Genomic DNA, 18,539 nt, shown 5'->3' on the forward strand with positions numbered 1-18,539 from the left:
TCTCCTGGGGAAGTAGAGGAGCTGTTGAGCTTTCTTGGCTTGGGCATCTACCTGGTCGCACTATTGGTGGTGTTCACTCCCAGAAATATGAAGCTGTCCTCCCTTTCAACCTCAGCACCATGGATGTACACAGGAGTGTGTAACCCACTTTGCTTCCTGAAGTCAATGACCAGCTCTTTTACTTACTGTCCATTACACCACTGACATTTAGGGCATCAATGAAGGTCCTCCATCTCTGATGGTGTTCAGGGCTTCCTTCTTCATGTCAGTAGCTTCCTCTCTGTCTTCACTACCGTTAGTCACACAAGTCCCAGGTGGAGACTCAGGAATACCATCGCACTCAGATGTAAAAGGATTTTTCAATGCTGTTTCCATAATAATTTTGTTTGACCAGTCAGGGTTGTTAGCCCTCAGATGAACCTGGAGGACCAGTGAATCACTGTTAGTCTGGCCTCTACCCTTTCACCTGTTTGGCATGGGTGACCCGACCAAGAGTAGAAGGATACAGCCTTGTCTCCAGCCAACACAGCTCTCCAGGTCACTGAGGCATGAAAGCCTCCAAACCACGATAAGATTGTGGTCCCCTTGGAGGACTAGCTCTTTTGTTTTGTCAATATTGAGGGGAAGGTTGTTATCGTGATACCATCCCATTATGGTGGCAAGCATAGTGGTTAGTGTAATTACTTTACAGTGATAGCTGTAAGATTGGGATTCTCATCCTGCTGCTGTGTGTAAGGACATTCTTTCTATGGCCGTGTGGGTGCTCCAGTTTCATCACATATTTTGAAGACGTGTGAGTTAGGGTGAGCGAGTAGTGGCCATACTATATTGGTGTTGGAAGTGTGCTGACACTCGTACACTGCCCAGCACAATCCTTGATGATTTGGTTTGTCACAAATGGCACTTTTCACTCTCTGTCTCGACGTACAGGCTTCAAATAAAGCTAACCTTCTGACAGGCTGAATTACCTTCTGGTTTGGGGTACTGCACAATATGGCAAGAAACTACAGGGAGTTGTAAAATTAGCTGCATCATGGCTACTAGCCTCTGTAGTATGCAAGACATCATCAAGAAGCGGTGCCTCACAGCTATTATTAAGGACCCCCATCACCCAGGACATGCCCTCTTCTCATTGCTACCATCAGGGAGGAGATACAGAAGCCTGAAGGCACACATTCAGTGATTCAGGAACAGCTTCTTCCCCTTTGCCATCTGATTTCCAAATGGACATTGAACCCATGAACACCACCTCACTTTTTTTCCTGTTTTGGTACTATTTTAAATTTAACAATTTAATGTACATATATACACTTAGTGAAATTCAGTCTTTTTCTATATTTATCATGTTGCACTGTACTGCTAACAAATTTCACAACATATGCTTGTGATATTAAACCTGATTCCGATTCGGTTTCTTTTAGCTTAATGGCACTGGGCTCTCGGCCTCAGGTAGGCAAATGAGACTCCCAAAGATGCCTTCTTGTGCTTGGCCCATATCCTCAAAACCTTCCCTTTCCATGCACCTGTACAAATGTAAAAACAGTTTTATTCCACCTGCCTCCATCACCTCCTCTGGCAGCTCGTTCCATATACAGCCGGCCCTCCTTATCCGCGGGGGATTGGTTCTGGGACCGCCCACGGATACCAAAATTCGCAGATGCTCAAGTCCCTTATTTAACATGCATCAGTGCAGTGGTCTTTAGGACCCAGTGGAACCCCGGACTTTATTTAATGTGTGTCTGTGTGCTGGACATTAGAACCTGGCGGTGCAGCTCTGAATCGGCAGTGTTTCTGTTCACGAAAATAATCACGATTGCAATTGAAAATAAGGTGGAAGTAATAACGCAATCAGAAAGAGGTGAGACACCATCGGTCATTGGAAAAGCGTTAGGCTACAATCGGTCAACGATCGGAACAATTTTAATGGAGCATATGAAAGGCACTGCTCCGATGAAAGCTACAATTATTACTAAGCAACGCAGTGGTTAAATTATTGAAATACATATGTTTCTTAAGTGTTTTATATGCATAGAAAGGTAAAATATGTACTATATACTAGGAAAATGTTTGACTAACTGACACTAAATAATACCGGATGTACCTGTTCCGACTTCAAATCCGATTTAAAGATGGACTCAGGAACGGAACTCATTGATAACCCAGGGACTGCCTGTACTTTTAAGTCATTTCTAGATTACTTATAATACCTCATACAATGTAAATGCTATGTAAATAGTTGTTATACTGTATTGTTTAGGGAATAATGACAAGGAAAAATAGTCTGTATATGCTCAAGCAACGAGTGCTGGGGAGAGAACTTGCGGGTTTTCCCGATCCGCGGTTGGTTGAATCCGCGGATAAGGAGGGCCGACTGTACTGACCACCGTCTGCAACACACACTGCCCAGACAACGTAGCTTTATGTGTGGTGTAGATAGTGCAGGCAGTTGGAACCCCCTCCCCAGGGTAGAAATATCAAATACTGTAGGGCAAGGTTTAAAGGTGAGAGGGGTGAAGTTTAAGGGGAAGTGAATTTTACACTTATGATAGGTGTCTGGAACAGGCTGTTGGGGTAGTGGAAGAAGCAGATATGAAATTGGTGTTTAAGAGACTTTTAGACAAACATGTAAATGGACAGGAAATGGAGGGATATGGTTTATGTGCGGGCAGAACTAAATAGCTTAACGTGACAACCTGCTTAATGCAGACACTGTGGACTGAAGTTCCTGTGCTGTACAAGGGAAACAGGCCTTTTGATTGTTTGAGTCTCTGCTGCTATTTTTATTTTATTTAGAGATACTGCACGGTATCACAAGATTCAAGATTCAAACATTCAAAGATTCAACGATGCAAAGTACAATTATTACCAAAGTATGTATGCAGAACTTGTCCTGGCCCAAAACCTCAACTGTTTACTCTTTTCCATAGATGCTGCCTAGCTTGCTGAGTTCCTCCAGCATTTTGTGTGTGTTTCTTTGATTTCCAGGGTCTGTAGATTTTCTCTCATTTATGCAGTACTGTTGCTCTTCTCTGTGCCTTGTGGCGCATCGAGTGGCAAACTTGCTGTTTGTTTTTTCTTACGAGGCAGAGTTGCTGGCTCAAAGCTCAACCCAGCACGGATGGAAAGCGTGCAAGGAACCTGCCGGATTCGAACTCAGGACCACATGTCTCAAAGACAGGTGGGGATGCCACTACACCACCGACCGGCTGTATGCAGTATACCACCCTGAGCTTCTGCTTCCCACAGACAGCCAAGAAACAAAGAAAACCATGGAATCCATTTAAATATAACATTAATCCCCTCCCAACGGACAACTTGAAACACTGACAATGTAAATGTGTCGAAGTTTTAAAATATTTCAAAGGTTGTGATGTTTATTATTTAGAAATCTATGGATTATATTCATTAACATATAAATAATTATTGCACAATTATATGAACATAGATTTCAAAATAATATTAGCATAATTTGAAAATTATATTAATATTATATAAAAGCTGCACGGTCATATAGACTATGTGTGCAGGAGCCTTTCACTTACTGTGCGGCCACACACCCACGCAGCTTCGAGGGAACAGTGCTTAGAAGTGCAATCAAACAAAACAGAGGAAGACAGGAAGGTCCTCCACTTCCTCCATTCAACTTCGATAATCCTCAAGAAGCTCGACAGCGCTTAGCAGTTGATAGGGTAGCAATGTCCAATGACTGACGTTTGAGGCAACCATTTCCAAACCTGTGACCTCTGTCACTGGGGAAGGCAAGAGCTGCTGGGGCAGGGGAATACCATTGACTACACAATCCTCTCCAAGTCACACATCATTCAGTCTTTGAAATATTCTGCTCCTTTGATGGTTGGGCATCTGAGTTCTAGAATTCCCTCCCCAATTTTATACCCTGGGAACAAGTTTACCAGAAGGACTGCAGTGGTTTGAGAAGGATGTCACCACCACCACCACCTTTCTAAAGGTGATTCATCGTCGGTAGGTCGCATCTGGAATTTCCAGTTGGCGTATGATTTCCTTCCACACCGCTCTGACATATTGGAAAATTGTGTGCATGGCAAGTTACAGCAGTGGTTGCCTTTGCCTTCTGCCAGGTGAGTTTTTTTTAAGAGATCACCAGCTTTTAACCCAGCACGGATGGAGAGCATGCAAGGGAGCCGGCCAGATTCGAACTCGGGATCTCTCACCCTGAAATCCAGCTGATGCCACTACGCCACCAGTTGGCTTTAAGGGTAATTGGGGGTGTGTAATAAATGCTGGTCTTGGCTGTGAAGCCCACACCCTGTAAATGAACACACAGGGGGCTTCAAAAGGGAAGTGGGAGGCAATGGAGATTTCTCCCCCCTTTCTGCGAACATTGTCCTGTTATATCTTACCTGAATTTGGGAATCATTCCAAGGGTCCAGGAGGAGTGATTTGACGACACTAACATCCGGAATGTTCCGATGGATCCCCGAACAGTTGAGGCAAATGAAGATTCCAAGCGTGGTCGAAGCCCATTCAGGTTCTGTGGAAGAGAATCAGCGTGAGCTCACAGAACAAATCGGAAGTTTACAAGGTCAGTGGGGGTGAACTCAGGAGACCCCTCCCCCTTGGAAGCACCTGACCTGAATCAGTCAAACTTCCCAATGATGGGCTCTTGAGAACTTTGAGTTACTTGTTACCTAGAGCAGTGTTTCTCAAACTTCTTCTGCTTATGGGCCACTTGTGACTTTCACTTAACTCTGTGGCCTCCACCCTACATAGTCTCTGTTAGTTAGCTGTTAAAGTGGTTTTTGGTCAAATGAATCCGAGGGTTGTATATGGTGACTTATATGCACTTTGATAATAAATTTACTTTGAACTCTGTACTAACTTAAGGATTGTGCATTTTTTCAGATGTATGGTTTTTATATTCCGTGTTTTTCACCCATTCCTTTCTGTTTTGTTGTGTGAGGGCAGGGGGTTTGGGGGGGGGTTGATGTTCTTGTGCCTTTTGCAAGGGGTGGTTTGCTGGTCACTCTTCTTGTTGCATTCTGTTGGTTTTCTGGGAAGGGTAGAGGGTTTAGGTGTTGACATTCTTGTTACATTTTCTGCGAGGGGAGGGGGGTTTGGGGCTTGATAATCGTGTTGGTATTCTTTATTTGTGGGGAGGAGGGTGGGTTTGATGTTTTTCTTTAAACCACCTCCATGGTTTTTCTTTGTTTTGTGGCTATCTAGAGAAGGTAAATCTTAAGAGTTGTAAGTTGCATATATACTTTGATAATAAATGAACCTTTGAACCTTTATTGTTCTTATATACAATTAATATTTGTTATCTGTATTTTTATATATTAAACATAATGTTTCCTGTGTATATGAAAAACAAAACTATTTCAAAGCTGTTAATACAAAACGCATGGGTCAGTGGAAGGCAAACAAACCAGCCTCCTGCTGAATAGTTGCTGTTCGACCTTGCTGGAGACAGCCCTGCCCCATCTTTCAGTTTGTGATTTGGGGGATGAATGTGGAGCAGGGCTCAGTGGACTGTCCAGCGGAATGTGAATGGTGATTGTGTGTGGTCAAGTGGGAGTGACAGATAACGATTGATGTGCCTGCCATATCACTACCCCGCCATCCCCAACCCCCTCTCTCATACACACACACACACGCTAAGCTCTTTTGTTGCCTCATTTCCATAACCCTGCATATTTCCCATTCTCTTCATTCAATTAAATTACATATCTTAATTGAAAAAATTTATATATTTGAATAATATTTCATTACAACAGTAAACTTATCAAGGCCCATTCAGAAGTTCCCGCTGCCCCGAGTTATTGTTTTTTTACTTGTGGGCCCTATGAAATCTGGCGACGCCCTCTGTGGAGCTGTATGACTCACGCTGAGAACCACTGATCTAGAGGTGGGGAGATGAGATGGCACGTTGCTGTCCTCAACTCCCCATCCAGCTCACAACCATTGTCTGAAAAACTGCTGCCAAATTTGACCAAGTGATGTCAGTATGAAATGGGTGCGGTCATGTACTTGTGGCCGATGTGCCTTGTGATGTATTGACCACAGTCTGAACCCAGACAAGAGGTTAAGGATGAGATTCTGGGCTGAAGTCTATCATGAGGCAAGTTTGGAGATTTACTCTGCATCTAACCTCCTGTGGCCTTTGTACTTCAAGAACACGAAGAGGAGGAGGAGAAGGCCATTCTGCCCCTCAGGCCTTCCCTTCCCTCCAACGTATTCGCCGATGTGCCCTAGGCCCCAGCTCCTCCTCTGTGCCAGTTCCCCACAGACCTCAGTCCACCAGTCTTGCAAAATTTAGTTTTGTGCTTTTTTTAATTGATACATGTGTAACACTGGTTTTGCCTAGTGGCATGATTGCAGGGTGATAACCCCCCTGCCCGGCCAAACCTTAGCACTCTTGTTTGGGTGGATGCTGCGGTGTGGTATCCCCTGTGTAAAATCAGTACCCCGAAATAACCAGCAGGTCACCATGTGCAGTTAAATGATTAAGATTTTATATTTGACTATGGGGTTAGTAGAGAAACAAAATATAAAATAAAAGGGCGCCAATAATCTCATTAGACAGTCCAGTGCACAAATCGTTGGAGCTCATGGATTTTTCTCTTCGCTGATCCTCCTTGAATAATCGCTGACTCTGGACTCCCGCCCTGGGCCCGGGACCCAGAGGGTCTCACAACCCACCATCTCCTCAAGCCATGTCTTCTCTCTTCACCTCCTCGTACCTTCTCCCTGAAGCCCGCACAAACTAATAGCTTTCACACAGACTGAAAAATTAACATCTCTTCCACTGGCTAACACTGAATTCCAAAGTCCCATTGTCAGTTTACTCAACAGCCTTCCTCTCTCTTCAGTTCTGTTCCCACCCCCCAGCAATTCTAGTTTAAACTCTCCCCAATAGCCTTTGCAAACCTCCCTGCCAGGATATTGGTCCCCCTCGGATTCAAGTGCAACCTGTCCTTTTTGTGCAGGTCACACATGCCCCACAAGAGGTCCCAATGATCCAGAAATCTGAATCCCTGCCCCCTGCTCCAGTCCCTCAGCCATGCAGTATTCCTCCACCTCACTCTATTCCTATACTCAGTGTTGCGTGGCACAGGCAGTAATCCCGAGATTACCACCTTTGAAGTCCTGCATCTCAACTTCCCTCCTAACTCCCTGTAGTCTGTTTTCAGGACCTCCTCCCTTTTCCTACCTATGTCATTGATACCAATATGTACCACAGCCTCTGGGTGTTCACTTTCCCACTTCCCCACTTCAGGATATCGTGGACGCAATCAGAAACATCCTGGACAATGGAACCTGGGAGGCAAACTACCATCCGAGATTATTTCCTGTGTCCACAATATCACCTCTCTGACCCCCTAACTATAGAGTCCACTATTACTGCTGCCTTCTTCCTTTCCATACCCTTCTGAGCCACAGGGCCAGACTCTGTACCAGAGGCATGGCCACTGCTGTTTCCTCCGGGTATGCTGTCCCCCCAACAGTACTCAAACAGGAGTACTTATTGCTAAGGAGTACAGCCACAGGGGTACTCTCTAGTATCTGACTCTTGCCTTTTCCTCTCCTGGCTGTTACCCACTTATTTGTCTCCTGAGGCCCTGGTGTGACGACTTGCCTATAGCTCTTTTCTATCACCTCACTTTCCCTGACCAGATGAAGGTCATCGAGCTCCATCTCCACTTCCCTAACCTGGTCCCTAAGGAGCTGCAGCTCAACACACCTGGCACAGATGCAGGGACCTAAGGGTGGGAACCCCTGGTATAGAAACAGTTTTGCTATCTATGTAACCCATACTGTCCCTGTGGAGGGAGTTTTACTCTGTATCTGACCCACAGTATCCCTGCTTTTGGAAAGTCTGACGTGATCCAAGAGCGTTTTTTAAATTTTGTATTTATTTAGAGATATAACACAGAATTAACCCTTCCTGCCCTTTGAGCCATACCGTCCAGCAACCCTCGAGAGCCCCGATTTAACCCTGGCGCAATCACAGGATGATTTACAATGACTAATTAACCTACTATCACGGAGTAAAACTCACTCTGAACTGTCCCATCACACACTCCCAGGGCAGTGATGGCACACGTTTGATACAGAGTGGATTTCCCTCTACGCTGTCCCATCACACACTCCAGGATCAAGGACAGTATTGGTTAAATATGGAGTGAAACTCCCTCTACCCTCTGAACTGTGGGAGGAAACCGGAGGACTCAGAGAAAACCGCGGGGAGGTTGTACAAGACTTCTTACAGAGGATGCTGGAATTGAACTCTGAATTCTGAAGCCCCAAGTTGTAATAACGTAGCACAAAATGCTACGATATCATGGAACCGTCCGCCATTTTGCTACTTTAATAATACCAAACACCACACTATTCTCTTCATTTTCTAATGCTGAAAACGCTGTGAAACAGTCCCAGTCTTCTTGGGGTATAACAAATAACGTAACTCAGCCAGCAGTCAGGATGGGGTGCAGGTTTTGCAGTTTTAGCTGCCTGGGCGCTTTGATCCAGTGAAGAATGAGTCCCAACAGCATGTGGAGGGTGGGGCGGCTCTGTCGGAACCTGGCCAAGTCCAGGCAGGTTGAAACCCAGCCATTAACCACTGCAAGTATGAAAGGCAGGCAGAGAAAGCAGGGCAGCACAAGCTTAAATCTGCACCGAGTGAGCAGAGGAATGTTAAAAAGCACCTGGCACTCAAAAAGTATTTGCTGCCTCCAGGCTGCACATTGACACACCCAACAGTATTATATTTAAAAACGCTTGCATTTTTTATAGCCCCGGGCATCTTCAATGTAGTACACCCCACCAAATACTTCTGAAGTGACTTGCATTGCGGGGAATGCATTTGCCTGTCTGTGCACAGCAACGTCCACGGTCGATCCTGACCGACGGGGGCCTCACTCATTCACAATTGTTTCAGACAGGGACAAATCGTGGCTTCTGCTCTTTGTTGCCCCAGAGGGGAATTGAACGCTTTATGTTCGAAAAGTCATGCAGGGTTCACTGTTTAAAAACTAATTTAAAAGACGGCACCTCCAACAGTTCACGTTTTCGTATCGAATATAACACCTTCTTCACACTGTACAGCTGTTCTAAAACAACTAATATCACAACATCTAAGTCAGTAATAATAACTACAATTCCAATTCTAAATAATCTCTTCTGTTTGCACATGATCCAACCCCCTCCAGTCTATAATACTGTAAGACATAGGAGCAGAATTCGGTCATTTGGCCCATTGAATCTGCTCTGCCATTTCATCATGGCTGATTTATTATCCCTCTCAACCCTGTTCTCCTGCCTTCACATAATCTTGGCACCCTGACTAATCAAAAACCTGTCAACCTCTGCTTTAAATGCACCCAGTGACTTGGCCTCCACTGCCATCTGTGGGAATGAATTCCACAGCTTCATCACCCTCTGGCTCAAGAAATTCCTTTTCATCTCTGGAGGCTGTTTGCTCTGGTCTTAGACTCCCACTACTGTAAAAATCACTCTATTTAGACCTCTCAATATGTGGTAGGGTTCAGGACGTCTACCTAAAAGTTTTTTAAACTCACTATGTTGGATAGGTATGCTATGTTGGCGATTCTTGTGGGCTGCCCCTAGCACATCCTTGAACTGTGTTAGTCATTGACACAGATAACACATTTCACTGTACAATATGTTTCACTGCGCCTTCTGTAAATATTCGATTTATTTTTCTGCTTTGAATGTCTGCAAGCAAATGAATCTCAGAGTAAAATATGGCAACATGTGCAAGGTTCAAAGCTTCATTTATTATAAGAGTGTGGCAGTATACAACTCCGAGATTCACCTTTTCCAGAAGATAGCCATGAAACAAAGAGAACTATGGAAGACATTCAAACAAGAACATCAACTTAGTACTTTGATATGTATATTGAACTATGAATATCCTCTGGTAGGCTGTACAAGCATGTACCTCTTTTTTGTTAAAAAAGATTGCCCTGCATATCTCCCTTAAACTTTCCTCCTACTATGTTGATATATCACTTAGTATTCGACATTTCCACCCTTTTTACTCTGTTATGCCTCTCTTAATTTTACGAGCCTCTTAACAGATCTTAATACAGCTGTCAGCTTTCTGTAGTGGGACATAATCTGCAAGAGTGCATTGGGTCAAAACCAATTTAGAACATGGTAACCATTCTTTCCTGTTTATGCTAGAAATGGGCAGTTCTGATGTATGGCCATCCAACTGTAACACTATTTGGTATTTCCCTCTCTGCAGATACTGCCTGATTTGCTGAGTAGATTCAGCAATCCTCTTTGAATTTAATTAATTATTTAGTTCAAAGTCATAGTCAAAGCAAAATTTATTATCAAAATGTGTTTCAAAGTTCAAAGTAAACTCTATTATGGAAGTTCATATGTATCACCATATATAATTTTCCTGCAGGCATACTCAATAAATAGTAACTATAACAGGATCAGTGAAAGATCAACCAGAGTGCAGAAGACATCAAACTGTGCAAATTATAAATAAATAGCAATAAAGAATGAGAACATGAGATAATGAGATAGAGACCTTCAACTCGGTCATTCAGTCAAGATGGCACCTACATACAATGAATTCTTCTTCAGGCGACATCTCCTGGATAGGTCATGAAATCATATATTTCACTTCCTTTTATGTCTTTTACGTTTATGTTTTTGCCTTGGATGTGATTCTGAGACTGTTGCAGCCAGTGATTTACCGTTTGGAATCATTAGGGTGTTCCAGTGCTCTGCAGTCTCCCACAGGATTCCAGGAGGCAGAGACAGCATATGCGAACCTCGTGGTGAGAAGCCTGCAGGGTGCGGCTTAAGCTTCTGCTCAGCTCACTGATTAAAGCGACGAGGGAGATTGAAACGTTGAGGCGAGTGCAGAGGGTGAGCGCCAGATGCCTGTCTTGATGGCTGTGCTATGGAGAGAGAAAGTTCTGCCGCTGGGCCCGAAGACTATTGTCCAGGTTTTCTGCATTTTGGATGTGGACATTTTTTTCCAGCCTTATAGTTTTTTATATTCTGTGTTTTTCACCCAATCTTTCTTGTTTTTTTTGTGCAGGAGGAGGCATTTGGGGTTTGATGTGTCAGTTCTGCTTTGTTTGCTTTTTTGTGTGGGAGGAGGGATTTGGGGGTCAATTTGTTCCCTCTTTGTTCATTTTTTTGGAGAGGACATTTTGGTGGGGGGGGGGGGGGGTGGGTTTGAAGATCATGCTGCCTTTCCTTTCTTACTTGGTTTCATGGCTACCGGGAGAAGAATTTCAAGTTGTACACTTTGATAATAAATGAACATTTGAAGAGTCCTTAAAGTGAGATCATTGGTTGTGGGAACATCTCAAAAGATGGGCAAGTGAGTGAAGTTACCCCCCCCCCCCCCCACCGTTCAAGAGCCTGATGGTTGAGGGGTAGTAACCGTTCTTGAACCTGGTGGTGTGAGTCCTGAGGCACCTGTACCTTCTACCTGATGGAGCAGTGAGAAAGGAGCCTGGCCTGGGTGGTGGGGATGTCTGATGATGGATGTTACCACATATTATGCTGAGATTCATTTTCTCACAGGTATTTACTGGAAAACTGGAAAATAAAGAAATACTATAGGATTTATGAAAAACTATACATAAACAAAGACTGACAAACAACCAACGTACAAAAGAAGATGAACTGTGTGAATAAAAAGAATACTGAGAACATGAGCTATAAAATGTCCTTGAAAGTGAGTCTGTAGGTTGTGTCGTGTATTTAATATTCCAGTAATCTTATATATATTTATTTACACACACGCACACATATACGTGCACACACACACACAGTACCGGTTATATGTGTGAATACGTGAATTGCATATGTCATCACACCACCATGTGATACTTGTGTATCCTACTTAAAGTGAACACAAAGTTAGACCCACCTTCCCAGACTTCCGTGTCTTCTTTTGAATTAATTACGTTTTGAAATTACAAAACATGAGAGGTTGTGGAATCAGTTTGGTGTTGTGGTGAATGAAGTTATGGAGCCTGAAGGTTAGAGGGTAATAACTGTTCCTGAACCTTGTGGCTCCTGTACATCCTGCCCGAAGGCAGTAGCGAGAAGAGAGCAAAGACTGGATGTTGGGCTGCTTGATGATGGATGCGTTGGCGTGTTCCTTGCTCAATGATAGGGGGAGGCGGGATGAACTCAGTCCACCACTTTCTGTAGACATCTCTATTCCTGGGAATTGGTGTTTCCATAGGGGGCCCGTGATGTAGCCAGTCAGGAAACTCTCCACTGGGCTTAGAGATACAGCAGGCTAACAGGCCACTCCAGCCCGATGAACTTTCACCACCCAATTACACTCATGTGACCAATTCATATACTAACTTTGGAATGTGGGAGGAAACCAGAGCATCTGGAGGAAACCCACGTGGACATGTGGAGAATGTACAAACTCCTTACAGCCAAGGGAGGAATTGAACTCGGTCACTAGCTCTGTAAGAGTGTTACAATTACTGCTACGTTAAACTCCCTCAGCTGTTGTATGTCTTATCTCCCTCTCTCCACTGCCTTCATTCACCCGCCTCAGAGAGATCAGCCCCAATGAATTAACATTCATCACGCTTTTCTACACAGCACCAACATGTGTCACGTGGACAACTGTGCTCTCCTCCCTCTCATCGACCTTCTCTTTGTCCTAGCCACCCCTCTGTTCCTCTCCGCACTTCTAGCACAATTGTTTTCTCCTGTTCTGGTGGGAGGTTGACAAGCCAGAAGTTAACATAGAACATAGACCAGTACAGCAAAGTACAGCTTCTTTGGCTCAAATGTTGTGTTGCCCTTTTTATCCTAATCCAAGATCAAACTTCCCCTTCTCTCCCACATAGCCCTCCATTTTCTGGCAAGATAGCACCAGTGACCAATGGTGACATCTTGCAGACAGCTTACAAAACTACTAGAAACTCTTCTTCTTCTAAATATACTTCTTCTGAACTACGATTGATTGCAGCCTGTAATTATTCTTCTAAGAATGTATTTTTGGGTCGACTGAAAGACATGGTACTTCTGCCATCTTCCAGGGGATTTGCTACAGCTACATTGGGGTTTACACTGCATCAGTTCCTAATGGCAGTCTACTAACCCAAGGGTGTCTTCATTGCTCCGCACCGATTAAATGTCGACCAAGGTTAAAATCATCGAGTATGAGGCAGAAAATGAATTGGTAATCAATGCTGTCTGCCTGCATTTGACCAGTCCTTACTCACTGCAGCCAGCGGGCAGAAGGTGCAGGAGTCTTGGGTCCTATGCTGCTGGGTGCTTGGGTGTGGCTGATGCCTTGTAGCTATCTGGCTTCCATGCAAGTGTCACTTGCCTCAGCGATGAACTGGCTTCGCAGCTGTCGATTCACTTTCAGGAACCCCACAGTTCATGTTCCCCATGTCTTTGTTTACTTTTTCTTTTTATTATTTGCGTGATTTGATCAGGGCGCTTCAGTGCTGAACTGAACTGACTGCAGCTATGGCCTGTGGCCATCAGCACAGTGCTGAGGTTAATGTTACTTGTTTATTTTTATTGTTTGCACAATGTGTTCTTTCTCCTTTTGTTTTGCATATTGTGTGTTTGACAGTCTTGTTGAGTGGGTTTTTTTTTGTTAAACAGGTTCTATTGTATTTCTTTGTTTTGCAGTTGCCTGTGAGAAGAATATCAGTTTTATACTGTATACATTGATAATAAATGTACTTTCAAGCTTTGAATTTTTCCTTAAACACTACATTTTGTGGAAATACATCTGTAACCCTGAAGACTAGGAATTTATAACTGTTGTAAAACGTAATGTGACAAAATGGAATCTGCGTGACCCCAGAGTGCTTTGCTGGTTTGTAGATGTGTTTGGATGGGAAGCTTGCAGGCTATGTGATTTATAGCAGGGAGTGCTTTGACATTGCACGATTGAAAGCAGAGAAAACCAGGACATGTCTGTTGGGAAGTGCGGTGGGGGGAGCCTAAAAGAGAAATGTGGTTCATATAAGACAGATGCGAGAAAAGGCAGGAATGCAATTAGAGGATGGAACAACCTCAAAGATATGAAGCTCACTGGACTCTGAACATATAAATGATCTGTTTTGAGCTGTAAGATCAAAGCTTTCTAAAGACAGGACTTATGGAGGTAGACTTCCCTTGCAAGTAATGAATATGATTATAATTTGATCCACTCTGAGTTTGTAGTAGTCTGTTACTGTATATTTAGAAGACTTAGCTGAATGGTATACAGCAATTCCCTTCTCTGCAGATGTTGCCTGACTTGCTGAGTATCTCTTGCACTTTCCCTGGGTTTTCCCTATTACTTTCTCTTAAGTTTGGAACTAGGCACTGAACAGAGCAGCTACTGTAATGCTTTATAGTGCCAGTGACCAGGGTTCAATTTCTGCTGCTGTCTGTACAGAGACTGTATGTTCTCCCCATCACCATGTGGGTTTCCTCCAAGTGCTCCAGTTTCCCTCCACATTCCAAAGGCTGTTAGGATTAGGGTTACCAAGTTGTGGGCATGCTTTGTTGCTGCCAGAAGTGTGGCAGATTAAAGACTAGCTTTATTTGTCTATGTATATCAAAGCAGCAAACCATACAGTGAAATGTGTCTTGTGCATCAATGGCCACCAGAGTCTGAGGATTGTGCAGGGGACAGCTGCAAGTGTTGCCACTCTTGTGGTACCAACATAGTATGCCCACAACTCTCTAACCCTAGCTGTATGTCTGTGGAACGTGGGAAGAAACTCAAGCACCTGGAGGAAACCCACACAGTCACAGGGAGAGCGTATAAACTCTTTTGATAGGGTGGAAACCACAGTTGTCTAGGTGAAACATATATTTATGTTGTGTAAGAGAGGTATAAAGACTACACATAGATTAGCTTTATTTGTCTCACACACACACACATTGAGTCCAAAGGTTGTGGGAACATGCTCCATCATTGAAATGTTCCCAAAACCTATAGACTCACTTTCAAGGACTCTTTATCTCTTGTTCTTGATGTTTATTTATTATTTCTTTCTTTTTGTATTTGCACCATTTGTTGTCTTTTACACACTGGTTGAACTCCCAAGTTAGTGCAGTCTTTCATTGATTCTATTATGGTTATTATTCTATTTTGGATTTATCGAGTATGCCTGCAGGAAATCGAAACTCAGGGTTGTTTTTGGTGACATACATGTTCAATGGGTTCAATTTAATGTCACAGAAATGTATACAACATACATCCTGAAATTCTTTGATAATAAATTTACTTGTACTTTGATGATAAATTCACTTTGAAATATTGAAACATATTGTAAAGTGAAATGTGTTGTTCTTGCTTATGACCAAAACAGTCTGAGGATGTGCTGGAGGCAGCCCACAAGTGTCGCTACACATCAGGTGCCAACATCGCATACCCACAACTCACTTACCCCAACAGGACATCTTTGGAGTGTAGGAGGAAACCAGAGCACCTGGAGGATACCCGTGTGCTCACAGTGATAATGTAGAAACTCCTTACAGAGACGGGGTTCGAAACCTGATGGCGGGCACTGTAAAATGATTGTGCTAACCATGATACTGTCAGGCTGCCCAGTGACATTGATAGACACATTCAGAGCCCATCAAGCTGGGAGCTTAAACTCAAGTAAATGCCTAAATGCAGAGTTGTAGAGGCAGCTTTGCTAATGGGGACCAGGATTATTGTATGAAGCCTCAAGGCATCTGCTGGAGGAAGTCGGTGGGCTGAGGAGGGTCTGTGGAAGGACAGGAATCATCAGCTGCAATGGGACTGAAAGTGGAGAGGTGAGATAATTAGAATAAAGTGGGGTTATGGTGAGAGAGGAGTCCGTGATGGACTGAGGAGGGGTAAAAGATGACAAGCAGATTGTGCACGGTAGAAATACAGGGTTTCAGCAATTCCTTTCCTGCTCGACCCCAACTTCCTCCAGCAGACCATGTGCAAAAAACAAAAAAAAAATCCATTCAGCAGCAGTTCTGTAGGTGTAAACTCCTTGTTAATGAGGGAGGTCAGAGGAGAATGGCCAAGCTGACAGGAAGGTGACAGTAACTCAAATAACCACACGTTACAACACTGGTGTGCAGAAGAGCATCTCTCAACACATCGAACCTTGAAGTGGATGGGCTACAGCGGCAGAAGATCACGAACATACACTCAGTGGCCACTTTATTAGGTACAGGAGGTAAAGTGGCCACTGACTGTATACTTACAAGCTAGTAAATTAACAGGAGGAGCTGGTCACTTGACTCAAATGCCTCTTCTCTTTTCAATGGTATTATGTTTCAATTAATTATAACCACAACCCTCACATTTTTGTCTAGCTGCTGCAACTTTTCACTCTTTGCTTTATCAAGGATCTTTTTGCCTCTGGCTGAAAGAAATATTTAAACACGTCACTTATTCAAATGTTCCAATTTGAACATTTAGGTTTGGGTTGGATAAATACATCTTCAGATATCCTCACCACCTTTTCTCACTGCTGTCATCAGGTAGAAGATACAAGAGCTTCAAGACTCGCACCATCAGGTTCAAGAACAGTTACTACCCCTGAAAAGGGGATAAATTATACTCACACGCCCCATCAGTGAGATGTTTCTACAACCAATAATCTCACTTTAAGGACTCTTTATCTCATTATCTCATGTTCTTGTTATTTATTTGCATTTGTACAGCATTTGCATTTGTTGTCTTCTGCACTCTGGTTGATCTTTCACTGATCCTGTTATAGTTACTATGCTCTAGATTTGTTGAGCATGCCCACAAGAAAATGAATCTCAGGGTTGTATTTGATGACGTATATGTACTTTGATCATAAAACTTACTTCAGACTTTGAACTTGAGACAATAAAGGGGTTTGTGGGGTGCTAACTAGAATAGTTGATCAGATTAACTACCTGGGGGAAGGAACTTTTAAGATGGCGTGAGTTTTAAGATGGTTAGACTGAGCATTCTAACTGGCTGCTATCGGAGGGGCGGGATGCTACTGCACAGGATCAAAGTAAGCTGCAGAGAGTTGTAAACTCAGTCAGCTCCATCATGGGCACCAGCCTCAGTGGTATCTTCAAGGAGCGATGTCTCAATAAGGCGGCATCCATTGTTAAGACCCCCATCATCCAGGTCATGCCTTGTTCTCATTGTTACCATCAGGAAGGAGGTCAGCCAACATTTATAAAGAGGTTTAAATGATCATCTTTTGTCTAAAGGCAAACACTCATCCATTCAGGAACAGCTGCTACCCATCTGCCATCAGATTTCTGAATTGACATTGAACCCATGAACACCATCTCACTACTCTTCAATTTCTATTTTTGCACTACTTATTTAATTTAACTATTAAATTATTAACTATTAAATTCATGTTTATATTTCTAGTTACTGTAATTCACATTTTTTCCTGATTATTACGCATTACATTGTACTGCTGCTGCAAAGACAACAAATTTCATGACATATGCCGGTGATATTAAACCTGATTCTGATTCTGACGTTTTGGAGTCATACCGCACGGAAACAGACCCTTCAGCCCAACTCATCCATACTCATTGTGTTTCCCAGAGAGCTGGTCGTATCTGCACTTGCTTGGAGTGGAGATATTCCTCTGTGGAGAGGAATAAACAGTCGACATCTCAGCCTGAAATGATAGTAATTCATAACTTCTCCATAGATACTGCCTGACATGCTGAGTTTCTCCAGCAATTTGTGTGTGTTGCTCTGGACTTCCAGCACACATGAGTTATTAACTTCAAACTTTCTGCATAATCACTCAAAGAGTTGGCCTGCATGTGCATGTAATGAGAGTTGTATAACTCACCTCCTTCTACCTTAGGCCACAAACTTATGAATCACCCAACTGTGGACACTTTCTGGAGGACCAGGATCTGTATGCTCCACAACCTCTGGGCTAAGTGTGTAAATGTAGGAGGGGACAATGTTGAAAAATAAATGTGCAAGGTTTTCTAAGATTGACTCCTTCTACCCTAGGCCACAAACTTATCAATCACCCCTCGTACATGTTCTTTCAATGGTTCTAATGTGCCCAACTCAACCAGTACTTTTGGCAGCTCATTCCAGACATATAATGTGAGAACAAGTCATCCTGATGTTTCTTTTAAAACTCTAGCCTCTGGTCTTAAACCTTCTTGTTTTTAGCTCCCCTTCCCTGGGAGAAAGACTCTGAGCTTTCAACATGTCCATACCTCTCATGGTTGTATATACCTCTACTCGTTCGCCCTTCAGTCTTCTAAAATCCAGGGAATAAAATCCTAATCTCTACAACTTTTCCTTTTACCTCAGGGCCCCCCAAGTCCATTCAAAGTCCTGGTAAGACTTTTCTACTCTCAGAGTGACCAAAACTCTACACTGGTCTCTCAAGTGCAGCCTCATCTCAGTCTTATATAACTGCAGCATAACTTCCCAATTCCTGAACCAAATCTTCTAGCAGTGGGTGTGTAGCTGATCATTCTTGGGGGAGAATCGAGAGCTAGGCGTCTGTTTTTAAAAATGAGTCACCCATTTAAGGCAGTGACGATTCAAAACT

At 43.4% G+C, this 18,539-nt stretch overlaps 1 protein-coding gene across 2 annotated transcripts in view; it reads right to left on the bottom strand.

Moving 5' to 3' along the window:
• zgc:92360 (uncharacterized protein LOC436988 homolog) overlaps positions 1-18,539 on the bottom strand; it is a 91,905-nt gene that overhangs the window by 59,262 nt on the left and 14,104 nt on the right. For both annotated transcript variants that reach the window (XM_059953560.1, XM_059953561.1), the window contains exon 2: positions 4,380-4,510. In XM_059953560.1, the coding sequence (XP_059809543.1) occupies positions 4,380-4,510 (131 nt within the window). The remainder of the gene's footprint in view (positions 1-4,379; positions 4,511-18,539) is intronic.

Source organism: Hypanus sabinus, chromosome 29 (assembly GCF_030144855.1).
Source record: "Hypanus sabinus isolate sHypSab1 chromosome 29, sHypSab1.hap1, whole genome shotgun sequence".
NCBI classification, from domain to species: Eukaryota; Metazoa; Chordata; class Chondrichthyes; order Myliobatiformes; family Dasyatidae; genus Hypanus; species Hypanus sabinus.